The sequence below is a fragment of the Pithys albifrons genome, chromosome 20 (genome assembly GCF_047495875.1).
Source record: "Pithys albifrons albifrons isolate INPA30051 chromosome 20, PitAlb_v1, whole genome shotgun sequence".
Lineage (NCBI taxonomy): Eukaryota > Metazoa > Chordata > Aves > Passeriformes > Thamnophilidae > Pithys > Pithys albifrons.
Window position 1 is genome coordinate 9,249,229 of NC_092477.1, and position 14,658 is coordinate 9,263,886.

The following is a 14,658-nucleotide window of genomic DNA, read 5'->3' on the forward strand; positions in this document are numbered from 1 at the left end:
CCAACCCAATCAATTCTATGATTCTGTGATATTAAAATGACCAACAGCCAGCTATGAAGAGGCATTTCATGGCACCAAGAATCCCCCTCCCATTCCCCCCCAGGTACTTACTCGCTGAGTAGCCAGAGGCACGAACAAACCGAGTCACCAGCCCAACGTGGTTCACCTCAGGGTTCTCCATCCCACCTTCCTCCCCAAAGTTGTCTCTCTCCCTCTGGAACACCAAGAGCATCAAGTCATCCTCCTTTGGGTGAAGCTGCCTTGCCAAGTCACTCTCCTGAAAATGAGCTACCCAAAATATGGATTAAAATTAGAAGACTGAAAAGAAAATGGTTCCAATTCCCTTCTGACTTCACAATACTACAATTAACAAACTAGACAGGCTTCAGTAATACTCATCTGTTAACTTTTAAAGCTGTTAAAGCCTACAGTAAAGACTATACAGAATTTTAACTTCACTCTGCATTCTTAAGCCTGAACACAGCACTGTACAAAACCAGAGCAAGTCAAGGACTACTTTATCAAAAGAAGCTGAAATAAATTCCAAATGAGAGAGAGGGAAGGCACAAATTCCCTGCAAAATACATATTTCTGTTGCATGCATTCTGGAGAATAGCAAAGTCAAGATTCTTTCTGTATTTAATCAAAAAAAATTCTACCTCCAAATACCAGGTCATTAAAAGGCACCATCTACTTGAAATTCATCAGATTTTGTTTTAAACAATGATCCTTACCTATAAAATGTGCTGTATTTGTGTCAGCAGAGAAGTTCTCCAAGGTGAAGCAGTAACTCTTCTCTCGTACTTTCTGATTTTCTATCCACTCTTGTGCCAGCTACATGTTGCAAAGCAAAAAACACTTAAAAGGGTTTAGTGCATCACAAGAAAAGCTTATCATTACTCCAAGGGCAAATGCATTAAGCAAAAATAAAAGCAAGCTAACAGACTGTCAAGTAAATGCATCAAGAATCTTACCCAGTTCTTTTCTCCATGTAAGTATACACATTACATGTGAATACACAGGGCAAACCAAAGGCTTCCTCCCCACACACCCATTTAATGTACTTTCTTAAAGCTCTTCAAAACAAATGATTGCACTTTCACCTTAAAATATCAGTATTATCTTGGCACTGCCTGAGTTTTGTGCCTTATTTCTATGGAGGCAGTGATGCAATGAGTGAACTTGAAAGCAATCAGACATGGAGAGAAGGAACACTGTGTTTTGTTGCTGTTAAACTAGAAACCATTCAAGTTTGGAACAAACCCTATGTTCTCTCATCTAAGTTCTCAACATAAATCAAAACATCAGGGTCTTACCCTCTTTTTACAGATCCTGTCATTGAAAGACCCTCACTTTTCTCAAGATTTCTGGTTTGAGCTTTAAATGCTACAGAGGAAACAGCTCCTTTGTCTCTCCTTTTACATGTTATTGTGAATGTGCACCCAGGAAAAATAAAAACACTTGACTGAGGGGAACAACACTGGCAGTCCCCACTCCTAAACATAACTGTCTAGATTACTTCCCCCTAATCATTCCTCTATTCTGATCTGTAGCTAAACATTTTCTGATGGCAAAACAGAGAATATAAAGCAGGTATTAATCTCCTGGTAAAATTTACAAGTGTTGATGAAGTCAAACCAAAAGGCAGAAAGCTACTTACTGTTTCAAAGGCATTCAGCATCATCAAGGGGAAAAATGTATTAAAATAGTCATTGTAGTCCTGAAACTGGACAGGAACAGAGGCTACAACAGACTGCAGAAGAATATCTGGAGTTCCAAAGAGGCTGAAGTTTGCAAACATTTCGTAAGTCCACTTTAGGACCTGGTTAACAAAGATGCTGTAATCGCGCTGCTGAGTGCCAAGGAAGGAGGAAAATGTTCCTCGTCCAGAGCCTCTGGAAATATTCAAAGCATTGTCATACTGCCTGTTTGGGGACTGGAGAACATTACTAGAAACGTGGGGTTGAGGTACACTGCTCAAACTTGGAGCCTTGCATGTTTGATTTCCCATTGGTGTGTACATTTTAGGTGGTGGTGGTGGTGGCCTGACCACCACTGGTTTTGGTGAATTCACTTTGCTTTTGGGAGGTGGTGGCAGCTTTTTCACCTCCTCCAGATCCCTGCTGAAGGCTGCATTCCGGGAGGAACTTGGGGAGCTGAAAATTTTGGTAGTGGAAGGCTTTCTTATTTTGGGAGGCAGGAGAGAAGGTTTGGCAAACACATGGTCTGCTCCTGAGCTGGGGGCTGTGTGTTTACTGCAGGACTCCCCTGGTTTTTCCACTCTTTCCATACATTCCTTGTACCTACATCTCGGAGCAGCTGGGGACTCGTTCTGCTGAAGGCTTTCAGCAACACCCATGTCCTCTGGGGCTTCACCAGCTATCACAGTATCTTGAACACTTTCCTCCTGAGAACACAACTCCATATCCACAACATCTAACTGAGTTAAAAACAGATTATCATCATCGTCTTCATTGCTTTCATATGATTTACACTCATTTTGTTCTGAACTTTTCATCTCCCTCTCAGGCAAGACACTGCAAGTTCTTCCTGAAGATTCATCTTTATCATCTCCAAGAGCAGTGGAAGAGAGACTTGAATCCATAGGGACAGGAGCCATCACACTGTCATGCTCCGATTTACTGTTCCAGTCTGAAAAACCAGGCATTTTAGAGGCACATGCCACCTCCTCCAGAGAGCTTTCAAATTTTCTCTCACTGGTAGACAGAACTGCAGCTTCCTCCCTTTGTTTCTGTCCTTGGTTTTCAATACATGCCAGTTCAAAACTTGGCTCCTTTGGTTTCACAGGTTTCACACCCCCTTTGGCACCGTTTTTGCTCCTGCCCTCAGAGCTCCCTGCAGGACTTCTCACCCCGGCACTCTTCTTGGGCCTCATCTGCCTTAGGAACTGTCTCTCTTGGCAGGCCAGCAGCTTCTTGTTGTGTTTCACAGACAGAGCCTGAGCACTGATGAGCTTGGTCCTGAGCCTCTGTGCGCCGCCCACCCTGCCCGCGGCCTTGCCGTGGCTGCGCAGCCGCACCACACTCTCCAGCGAGCGCTGGGACAGGTCACATGCCCTGCGCGGGCCCTTCTTCAGACCCAGCCTCTCTGCGGTGGATGTGGGAGCAGGATACTGTCTGACCTTCCTTGGAGGAACCACGGCAGGCATTGCCCTGCCAGCCTGAGCATGTTCTGATGGACTCTGAAGCAGCTTTTTATTTTGGGCTGTTTTGACAACAGGTTTTTTAGGGCTTCTCTGAACGGCTGTGGCTAATTTGGGTTTTGCTCCCTTTTTCTGGGGGCTTGTGCTGTTTTTCTTAAGGGACAGCTTTGAAGCTAACGAGAGGGTAGATGTGGATGCTCTGGGTTCAGGCACTGTGGAGTCCAAGCCTTTAGCAGCTGTACCTTTGTCTGCAAATTTCTCCACTTGCCCTTTGGCATCTTCCTTACTAACGGATTCTTGCAACATCAAATTAGTCACTTGTTTTTTATCATCAGCTTCTTTCTGATGAGAAATATCTTCTGTTTCCTTTCCTACCGAGCTTGCTTCTCCTTCCATGGTATCATCACTGAGGTAATCCAGATCATAACCCCATTCATTTATGCTACCAATCAAGAAGTCATTAGAATTACTGCCATCTGCTGCTGGAACATCATCTTGTTTATACTCTTGGGTTGCTTCCATAGCATAGGCTTGAGTATCTTGCCAAGCTGAAAACACTTCAGCATCTGTTTCAAACTCAAAGAACTGAGAATCACAGTCATCCAGTGACAAGGGAGGCCTTGGAGATTCTGATTCTAGTTTGGTACCACTATCAGAAATACTGCTGGAAGTTGAAGGCTGATTTGCAGGACATGCGTTTTCATTCTTTGTTTCCTCCTTGTCGCCCACACCTTTTTCTTCATCAGAAGAGTCTGAAATTATAATGACTTGATTGTCAGGGCAATCTGTATTACAGGGAGAGCTTTGGCCTTCCTTGGAAGATTTTACAGCACCTTTCACTTTCCTCCTAAGATCACTCACATGGTACACTGAGCTTTCCTCGTTTGACTCCAAGGAAAAATTGACACCTTTGGCATAAGCAGCTAAGGATAATTTACTGAGTTCTCTATCAACCTCGGAGTCTGATAAAGGATCATCTCCAGAAACCATCTTCACAAAATCCTCTGTTTTCCCCTCTGAGTTGTTTTCCCTCTTGAAATATTTTGAAAACTCCAACAGCCTGTCACTTGAATCACACTTCGCTGACTGTAGCCTGATGCGAGAAACAGGGTTGGACACATCCCTTTTGTCTCCAGAGCTAGATGGAAAACAACCATTTTCTGAAATTTGCCTTGTACAAAAGGTGTTTGAAATGTGAGGTTTACAGATGCATTTAGCCAGGTCATTTGAATTAGGCTGTTCCCACTCTGAACTTGGCATGTCTGTGTTTTTCTTGAACACACACTTTGACAATGATTTGCCTTCTGTTGATACTTTTGTCAGTGAGGTGTCATTAATCCCTAAAAGGAAATTACTGTCATCTTCCTTCTCCATACCATGTTCATTTCTAGGGCAGTTGGAGCAATCATGGGGTGTTTCTTTTAACACCTGTTTGGTGGGGACCAGTCTGGATTGGAACCCACTGTTTACACTTGTCTCCTGCACACTTCTGCAGTTCCTTGAAGAGGAAGAACCAAGATGAGTTTGAGCAGAGCGATACACTGCTGTTGAGGGTCCTGCTTCATCTCTGATTTCCAACTCTCTGCCTCTCCTGAAATCTGAATGCTGGGGAATTGAGTTAAAGCACTGATTAGCCACACTGCATTTCCCTGCCACAAAATCATCATTCCTATTTTCCTCTACTTTCCCACACACTTTGGTTGCCAAAGAGCTCTGTGGGAAAATAAATTCCTGAGCTGCCGAGTCATTGTGTTCCTTTTTAATATCCATCCAGATGCCTTCTGTGGATGTCCAAGATGCTGAACTTCTAGATGCATCTCCAGATTCCCCTTCCCAGGCATTTTTTCTTCTAGGGAAAAAGTTGCCTTGGCAATCTCTGCCTTCCCTTGATATGACAGATGGAGAATAAAGGTCACCTCTCTCATGTCCACTGGTCCTGCATCCATCATCACACACATTCCTCTCTTGCTTTAAAGGGACAGTTGGCAAAGCTGTACAGTTTGAATTGCTTCCTCCAGCCACAGTGGCACTCAAGACTCTGCCTTTTATACTCCTTATAACTTGCTTTAAGCACATTTGTAATTCCTGGGTCTCCTGGACGTTCAGCTGCCAACCCACAGACAGATTCCCTCGCAGGAGGAGGTTGAGTTTGTCGAGGTACCTCTTGCAAAGGGCCTGCTGCCCAATCTGGTAGCCCTCCTTGAGGAGGCTGCGGATGAGCTGCACACAGGCGTGTTGCACCGAGTTGGAGGCCTGGAAGGACCCAGCAGAGGAGCCTTTCACACAGGGCGCGGGTGCTCTGTCGCTGCGCCGCGTGAACACCCTGGCTGGGAGCATGGCACACCTCACCACCGCCTCCACCCACTCCTGGGAGCTGATCCACAGCAAATGCAGGCACTTCTTACTCCTGTGGAGCTCCACGATGGACACCAAGATGAGGAGGAAGAACTCGGAGATTTTGTCGCACTGCTGGAGACGTTCAATGAGAATATCTTTGATCTCGGAGCAGAGGTAGTGAATGACCTCCACTATATAGGCTACACCCAACTCCTGGAGATCCATCAGCGACTGGACAAAAGGGATGAACCAGAGGAATGTGCTGTGGTGGACACGCATGTCTCTGCCAATGTCAGACTGCAGCACGTTGGCCAGGGTTTGCATGTCCTCATACATGTTGGGGCAGTACTCGGGGCAGATGGCAGCCTTCCAGCCTGTGTCCTGGAAAACAAATCACATCACCCTCACTGGCAGCCACCCCTGCACAGCTTAACAGGGCAGAGGTTTGCACAGACATAAAGATCCCTTTCTTTCAAATATACGTTCATTAAATGGTAACATCTCTTATATCCCAACATAAGTCATAATCTATGCAAAAAATAAAAACCAAACACAAGTATAAGGAACTATTTTTCTGAAATGTAACCTATGAAGTCAGTCTGAAGTAGCAGTTCCTTTAAAAATCACTGTGAACTCTCCAGGGACAGTTATGTTTGCTCTAATTTATTACAAGAAAACACGGTGCCATTTTGGAGCACTTCCCAACATTTGAAAGTACATCAAGCCATACCTCATTACTCCAAAATCAATATATTAGTTTAAAACACTGAGAAACAAAAAGTAAAATAAAAGAACATAATCAGTCACTTTTTTTTAAACTGAGTTCAGCACTGTCCTTGAGATAACAATGTTTCAGTCCTGGTATGAATTTTTTGACTTTAATGCCATCTCTTCCTAACTGAAACACATCCTTCTTTTCTCTTACAGCCTGAAAGTACCAGCCAAACAAAAGTGACCAGAGAGGCTGCTATTTAACACACTCAACAGTGACATACATTATTTACTATTTTTTCTTTACACCATTACTAAGAGAAATACAGTATCTCCATTTCTGTGCTTTAAAGAGGCTTTAAACTGATTACATCATACAATGACCACAGTTCAAAGAACAGAAAAATAAAACACTGGTTTAATACCTTTTGAGGCTTTTCTGTGTTGTAATTATATACAATCTGACTGCAAGTAATCATGTCATCATCATAGTCAGACTCTGGTTCAGATTTTGTCCTAAAAAACAGAAAAATATCCCAGTAAGTGAAACAGATATCATGGTTGCCAAAAAGTAGTGAGCTTATATTTATTGAGAGAACCTCACAATTTCAGGGGACCTACTTCCATTTCTCATTGTTTGAAGTTGGAAAGATAAGACTTACTACTCAGCATCTCCCATCCCTCAAGTTACAGCAGCACTGGCAAGAAAACCAAGATCAAGCACTCCTTTAACCAGGTATTAAAGTCTCACAACTGTTCCAGTCTCTTAACAGAACTGACCTCATAAAGCTGTTGCGAATGTTTTTTATTTCATTTTTGTAGCTCTCACTGTTGATGATGGTTTGAAAGGCTTGGACAGGATCAATAAGCTGACCCCAAACTTTAGATCCCAGCTGATCCAAAATAACCATGAAACAATGCAGTGCAGGCCAGAAGGGGTCACTGGAATCATCTGAAACAACAACAACAACAGTGGGGAGAGTTGAAATTCAAGGCCTGGACACCCTCAGACTAAGCTGAAATTGAAGTAAGTTTGTTTTCATTCATTTTTTTAAATGTCAACACAGAGAGAAGCATTCTGGTAAGTTGCAAAACCTGCAAAAAGGATGGAAACAGTCAAGCAGACACACTGCTCCTTGTGCAGCCTTAAATCAACAGGAACCTGGATGCCCATCACTAACATCAATAATATTATTATTTCCCAGCTTTGTGAAATGGATTCTTTCCCACTGATTTTTGCTGGGCTGGGCTAAGAAGTGGCACAACTTACACAGCTGTGACAATTTGTACTTCACATTTATACCAGAAGCAATTGGTTTTCCTTCAAGTGTGTTGTTCCTATGTGTTCTTCTGAAGCTGCTTTTTACTTTAGGACTTAAACTTCATGCCACAATGAAATGTGGGTGTACATGCAGCCTGTACATTAAATGAAAATAATGACAGAAATTACAGATTTGTCCTGTCAAAATCTCTAAACCAGCCTCAGGGAAACCACTGCCATCCCTCTTCCACTTCAGACTTTCAGTGTCATTTTCCAGTATTTGCCAGCAGTGCCCAAATATTGTGCACTTTCCAGAAGATAAAATAAGCCTCAGTTAAAATCACCTCAGCATTACCCTACTAAGAACTTCATCGAACAAGAAAGTTTGGTAAAGATGCAAAACAGGTTATGAACTGTTTTAATCCCAGCATCAAAATAGTTACCAGCTGATTCTTTCTCCATAGTGTGAAGTATGGACTGCATGAAATCATTCTGTTTGTCTGGGCCCAGTAACAAAGAGTCCATGGCTTGTTCTTCCAGCACTGACAGCAACATGCAAATCCCTGGAGAAGAAAAAAGGAAGCAACTTGTCTGCATGTTTGCCAGAATTTGTTCAAGTTCTCACCAAATCAAGGATCATTCTCCAAATGCCCCTACAAGTAACACTTGAGCAAAGAGATGAAAAGCAATATGAAATTAATTAAACACAACCTCATCACTGCAGCTGAGCAGCATCCAGTTCTCCCATTTGACACAAAACTGTAGAGCTCTGACTTGAAAGAAGTGCTTACAAATGAGAGATTAATTTCTGAACACAAAGACTCACCCAGCCAATAGTTCTTGTAGTTGGTTGTATCATACAAATGAGCTGGCAGAAGGATGAGTTTGCCCTTTTCATACATTGAAGAGCTGTAAATATCTGGATTCTCAAAAAGCCCCAGCTCAATAACTTTGAACAAACAAGTCAGAACTTCCTCCAAGTCGTAGTAATCATCCCTGTCAACCTTCCCTAAATTCCTTGCTGTTAGGATGGCCCAGCGACGAATCTAAGGGTGAAATAAAAGTTATATATTAATAAAAAGAACAAATAAACTCAAAATTCTGTAAGATGATCACTGCTGCTACAAAGGGACATATATTTACTAACAGAAAAATTAAGTCTTTCCAAAGTAACGTCAGAAACAGGCTTACTATCCAGCACTCAGGAATAACATGGAGCACAAAACCAGGATTCACTGGGATTTAGCAGAACAGAAAAAAAACTTACCACATCATTGGGGTGTACCAGAAAGAGATAAATTCCTGGGTACTTTTCAAAGACCTGAAAGGAGTCATGGCTGCCCTCCATTCTACAGAGCACTTCTACACACAGCTGACCTAAAACGGAAAGATGCAGTGATAGTAAGGACTAACCTACAGGCTCAGCAAAAAAATAAACTACTTAGTGTCAAAATAAATATAAAAGATACAGACAGACAGGCACACACTGATATTCTGCCTTAACTACTATTTGTTATTTTCACCTCCTCCAGCAGAAACCCCACCATTCCCTACGAGGAATCAGATACACACTGACTGTAGGATCAGATACATACTGACTCTCTCATGCAGCAGCAGATAGGGGAATTTTAAGATTTCCAGAAGGGGCACTCGCAGGTTATTCTCAAAATCTGGGCCCAAATAACCAGAGAGCCTTGTCTCTCCATTCTCATCCACCAGGAACAACTCATCGTCTTCTCCCGTTTCTTCCTGCATGAATTTCTCAATGTGGGCAACAAGACGGGAGGTTTCCAAGTCCCACAAGTCCTGCCCAGGGGGGAAAAAACAACTCAGCAAAGTGCATTTGTGAACAAAGTGGTTGAGGACATTTATTATCACCTGAACTAGACTTTCAAAACTTGAATTTGGAAGTTTCTTTCTAAGTATGGTGCAAAACATTGAAGTTTTGGCACGGAATTCAACTGTGCAAATAACAAACCCCTCACTTCAGATTATAAAGTACTTTTTGAAAGAGCAGCCTTTGAACCAGAAGGAATTTTATAATTCTGTTAAATATCCATATTCATTTCAGTCCAAAAACTTTGTCCACTGGCCAATATACAGAAGCACAGGATACAGAAACAAGTCATATTTAGAAAGGTGGGAAAAGCAGTTTTATAATATTGCCTTCTCATGGATTTTGCAATTAGTAGAAGGAAGAGAACAATGCAAACAGGCTGACTGCCTTGCTGGGTATTTGTAGGGGTTCACTCACTTATCATTACTCATCTTTAAGTAGTTGCTCCAAACCTCAATTAGAAACCAACTTTATTCCCTGCAATGAACAGACACAAAGGAACTTGCTGTAGTTCAGACACTCCACTTGTTTCCAGTCAGATGGGATTGCACTCCACAGAAATATTGCTGAGCAACCTTTTACACATCTGTATTATGATCAATTAGCTACAAATATGCTCTTTATATACATAGACACAGAAGGGAAAATAACCCTTCCAAAACTATAAAACTAGATACTAGTGAGGGAGAATTACAAAAATACTTATAATAAAAAACGAGGAGGTTTTAAACTTTACATATTGTTTTTAATTGCACAGACTTGCAAGGTCTGATCTCTGAAATTCAAACACAGTAGAAAACTACAAATGAGAAGTGAAAGCAAACAGAAAGAGGAACAGAAGCCAAAGGAAAGGAGAAAAGAACTAAGATGTTAGTCTGACAGATGTTCTTTGTTTCAGATGACAAAGCACCACAGCATGAATTAAGTCCAAGCTATAGTGTCTAAGCAGCAGCTTCCCATTACTGTTTTAGTTCTCACCAATTTGAATATATGCAAAACAAGAGGGGTCTTCATTTTACAATCAGCTGTTTGCAACTCCATGTAAAAAAATCAGACAGCTAAAAATCAACACACCCTATTCCCAAAACCCAACAAAATGCAACCCCCACATAAAACTCTCCCTTATGATGAAGGTGCAACGCAGAAGCCTCTTAATTAATCTCTTAATTACCTTATGCAACCTTGGACATTCTTCCCTTGCCTTGTGGTATTCCACCACACACTCCAGGCAGTAACAGAGATCATCGTTGGAGCCCTCGAATTCCTCCTGGGAGAGCTGCTCTGTCGCGTAGTGCTTCAGGAACTCGGTGGTGTCGGGACCACTCGGGGTGCACCATCGGCATGTGCTCATTCTGGGGGGGGAAAAGGAGGCAGATGAACCAAACCCAAAGACTGGAAGCAGCAAAATGTTTCCCTGCAGCCACAACAGCACTTAATTTTCAGCTGTGAGGAGTTTCAGGATTTCTGTAGCAGGGGAGATGCAGGTGTTCTTACACAGGTGCAGGCAGTTAAACAGATTAAAGCATTAAAGGAACAGCACAGAGAAATGCCTGTGGGATGGCAAACAGTAAATGCAGAGCACCAAAAACAAGTCAAATTTGCAAAACTATGACATAATGTGTGAAAATTCATTTTACATCCAAAAATAAAATCTCACCCACAAGTAACACAATTCCAGAACTACAACGCTAAAGCTCTTTGTGTTATTTTAAATCTAGGTCTAGTGGCACAAAAATTAATTAGCTTTTCTTCTTAATATCTTGCTAACATTTATAGGTCAACAAATCCCTGTTGTCACAAGCAAAGGATATTCACACAGAACTTTGCTGCCTTCATTACTGTTAGAAAGTGGGAGGAAATTCTCACCACAGACTGCTTCCTCTAAAAACAAGTTTTCACTTACAGAGCAACAGAGTCACCTCAGACCCTGCTGGTGTGAAAAACTCAACAGAACACTGGAATCGTACAATGGTTTGGATTGCAAGGGACGTTAAAGACCATCTCATCCCCCCCCCCCTGCCATGGGCAGAGACACCTCCCACCAGCCCAGGGTGCTCCAAGCCCTGTCCAACCTGGCCTGGGACACTTCCAGGAATGGGGCAGTCACAGCTTCTCTGGGCAACCTGTGCCAGGGCCTGCCCACCCTCACAGGGAAGGATTTCCTCCTAATATCCCATCTAACCCTGCCCTCTGTGAGTTTGAAGCCACTTCCCCTTGTCCTGTCACTACAGTTCCTGATGGAGAGTCCCTCTCCAGCTTCTAGTGGGCTCCTTCCAATGCTGGAAGGCTGAAAAAACACAAAACACTTGAACTAACCAAGTGTTAACTGTTAACTAACTGCTCTTATTCAGCTTAACAAAGCAAGCTCGATAAAGCCAAACACTCCTCATACATTCATATACACTGAGAAAACCCCAACAATTATCTGTGGGTTTTACCTTTGGAAAAGGGAGCTCCTTGCTGTGCAGGTGTGCCAGTCACATGGTGGGAAGGAGAACAGCACTGCCCTGCAGCCAGGAACGAGGGCTGGGCCCTTCAGCCATCCATGCCCTGGGTGTGGCACAGCAGAGCAGCGTCCTCAGCAACACATCCTGCCAGCTGAGGCTCCTGGTACTACAAAGGTCTGCAGAAAACAGAAATCAAACCACTGAATCACAGAATCAATCTGGTTGCAAAAGGCCTCCGAGACCTTCGAGTTCAATCTGTGACCACCCACCAACTTGTCACCCATCCCAGAGCACTGAGTGCCACCTCCAGCTGCTCCCTGAGCACCTTCAGGGGTGGGGACTCCACCACCTGCCCGAGCAGCTCCTTCCAATGTTTAACAACCCTTCCAGTGAAAAAATTCTTCCTGAGTCCAACTCAAACCCCCTCTGGCACAGCTTGTGTCCTCCCTGTCACTGCCTGTAAGGTAGAACAGCCCGACCCTCACTCTGCTCCTCTGAGGTGGTAAAACATCCCAAATCGGTCCAGCTCCCACTGAAGAACTGCTCTGGAGTTTAGAGCAGCAGAGGGTTCTCCTAAAGGGACTCCAGGCGGCGATAAGCGCAGTTTGCAACTGAGTCCCTGCTGTCAGTCCAGCGGGGGCAGGACAATGCCCGCTTAAAGGCGCCAACATTTCTCCGTGCAGGAAAAGCGAGGAAAGCGCTCCGGGAGGACGCGCGAACCGCGGCGGGGACGGCGCCTTCCCCTACCCGGATCCGACCCGGCCGGGGCACCCCAGGGACTTTCGGTTTCACGGTTGGAGCAACCTCAACCCCAACCCCAACCACCCAGACCCGTCTCCAACCCCAAACCCAGACATAAGCCCAGCTGCAACCCCAACTCCAACTCCAACACCCCAACTCCAACTCCACAGCTCCAACCGCCCAGCTCCAACTCCAACAACCTCCAACCCCGGCCCCAGTCTCGGCTCCAACACCCCAATCTCAACACCCCAACTCCAATCCCAGCCCCAACTCCCATCCGAGTCCAGGCTCCAACCCTAACCCCAATCCCAGTCCCAAACCTAACACCCCAATCCCAACCTCAGCCTCCCATCCCCAACACTCCAACCCCAACGGCCCACTCCGAGCCCCCCAGATCCCACCCCCATCCCCATTCCCATCCCCGTCCCCTCCCACGGGGGCCGCGCCCGCCCTGAGGCGCCTGAGGGACCCACATGGGGCCGAGCGCGGGCGGCACCGGCGGCCCCTCTCCCTTCCTTCCTTCCTTTCTTCCCTCCGCTCCGCTCCCCGCTCCCACCTCACCCCGCGCCCCCCGCTCTGTCCGTCCGTCCGTGTGTCGGTCGGTGCCGCCCGCGGCCGCCGCGTCCCCCCCGCGTTTCCGGGCGCAGTCGGAAGCGGGCGCTGCGGCGGCCGCGGGAGGGGCCTTAAAGCGGCGGCTGCGGCGGCTGATGGAGCCCCTGCAGGGCGGAGGGAGGCACTGGAGGGGTGAAATCACACCCTGAGCCCATGGGCGGCCGGGCCGGCTGCGGGTCCCGAGGCAGCGCAGGCCGCGCGGGGCGCTCCGGCCTCTCCCTGCGCATCCCAAAGGGCTGGGCCGCGCTCGGGCCTGGGGATGGAGCGGTTGAGCTTGAGGTGGCTCGGGCCTGGCCCTGCCTTTGGGGATGGACCCACAGAGCTCGGGATGTCTCAGCCCTGGCCCTGCCTTTGGGGATGGACCCGCACAGCTCGGGGTGCCTCGGCCCTGGCCCGGCCTTTGGGGATGGACCCGCACAGCTCGGGGTGTCTCGGCCCTGGTCCTGCCTTTGGGGATGGAGCAGCTGAGCTTGAGGTGTCTCGGGCCTGGGAATGGAGCAGCTGAGCTCGGGGTGTCTCGGGCCTGGCCCTGCCTTTGGGGATGGACCCACAGAGCTCGGGATGTCTCAGCCCTGGCCTGGCCTTTGGGGATGGACCCGCACAGTTTGGAGTGTTTTGGGCATGGCCCAGACTTTGGGGATGGAGCGGCTGAGCTTGGGGTATCTCGGGCCTGGAGGATGGACCCACACAGTTTGGAGTGTCTCGGGCTTGGCCCTGCCTTTGAGGATGAACCCCCAGAGCTCGGGGTGTCTCCAGCCTGGCCCTTCCTCTGGGGGTGGACCCGCAGAGCTCAGGGTGTCTCGGGCCTGGCGGGTCTCAGGGTGGCACCAGCCACAGCCTGGGGGCTCTGAGAGGGCAAAGCCATCGTTCCATCGCTCCCTGTCCTGCAGCTCCCTGTGCAGGGCCAGGGCTGCTCTCGTGATGCTCATGGGTCCCTCCTAGCCCAGCTTGGGTAAGGCCTTTCAGGGGTGAAAGGCAGGGGGTGAAAAGAGGCAACTCACTGTTTGATCTTCAGCTGCTGCCACCGCAGTGCTCCTCGGCTTTAAAGTGTGTGTGCTGCAGACACAACCCTTGGAACTCCTCTGTGTGTCTTTGGGACTCCTCTGCCTGTCTTTGATGGCACCAGCACAGCTGATTTTTCTGCTATAGCTCCACTCAGGCCATGAACACGTCAGGAAAATGCTTGAAGAGATACATCTACTCGAAACACCCAAGTTTTAGGGGCCTCACTTCTTTCTGCACTTGAAGGATCTCTCATGCTCTTATTTATAATGCAGCCTGCTGCACAAAGCTTTGACAATGTTATTTCCCTCATCCTTCTGTGAAGTCTTGTTGTTTTTTTTTAAACCTCTGCACAGTTAGCAATAATATTTACACATCTACATGAAACAACTGCCTGCCTGTGTCTGTGCTCTCTTGGGCCTGAGGACGAGGATGGCAGAGGGAAAAGCTGCTTCCTCGTGCCATTACTGAGCCCCTGGGGAATAAAGAACAACTCCTCTCCTCCTGCACACACATATTTGCACATGTGCAAGTGGGATACACATTT

The 14,658-nt window shown here is 46.3% G+C and overlaps 1 protein-coding gene across 2 annotated transcripts in view; it reads right to left on the minus strand.

Annotated features, from left to right (window-relative positions):
- SETX (senataxin) overlaps positions 1 to 13,130 on the minus strand; it is a 29,342-nt gene extending 16,212 nt beyond the window's left edge. Inside the window, exons 1-12 of one of the 2 annotated variants that reach the window (XM_071574172.1) lie at positions 13,059 to 13,130; positions 11,748 to 11,932; positions 10,481 to 10,661; positions 9,068 to 9,278; positions 8,740 to 8,849; positions 8,299 to 8,518; positions 7,916 to 8,035; positions 6,992 to 7,163; positions 6,637 to 6,727; positions 1,661 to 5,881; positions 735 to 834; positions 112 to 288 (exon numbers count right to left, since the gene is read on the minus strand). In XM_071574172.1, the coding sequence (XP_071430273.1) occupies positions 112 to 288; positions 735 to 834; positions 1,661 to 5,881; positions 6,637 to 6,727; positions 6,992 to 7,163; positions 7,916 to 8,035; positions 8,299 to 8,518; positions 8,740 to 8,849; positions 9,068 to 9,278; positions 10,481 to 10,660 (5,602 nt within the window). In that variant the 5' untranslated portion in view covers position 10,661; positions 11,748 to 11,932; positions 13,059 to 13,130. Of the gene's footprint in view, positions 1 to 111; positions 289 to 734; positions 835 to 1,660; positions 5,882 to 6,636; positions 6,728 to 6,991; positions 7,164 to 7,915; positions 8,036 to 8,298; positions 8,519 to 8,739; positions 8,850 to 9,067; positions 9,279 to 10,480; positions 10,662 to 11,747; positions 11,933 to 13,053 lie in introns of both variants that reach the window. The other variant, XM_071574171.1, reaches the window with a different exon arrangement.
- Positions 13,131 to 14,658: the final 1,528 nt, after the last annotated feature.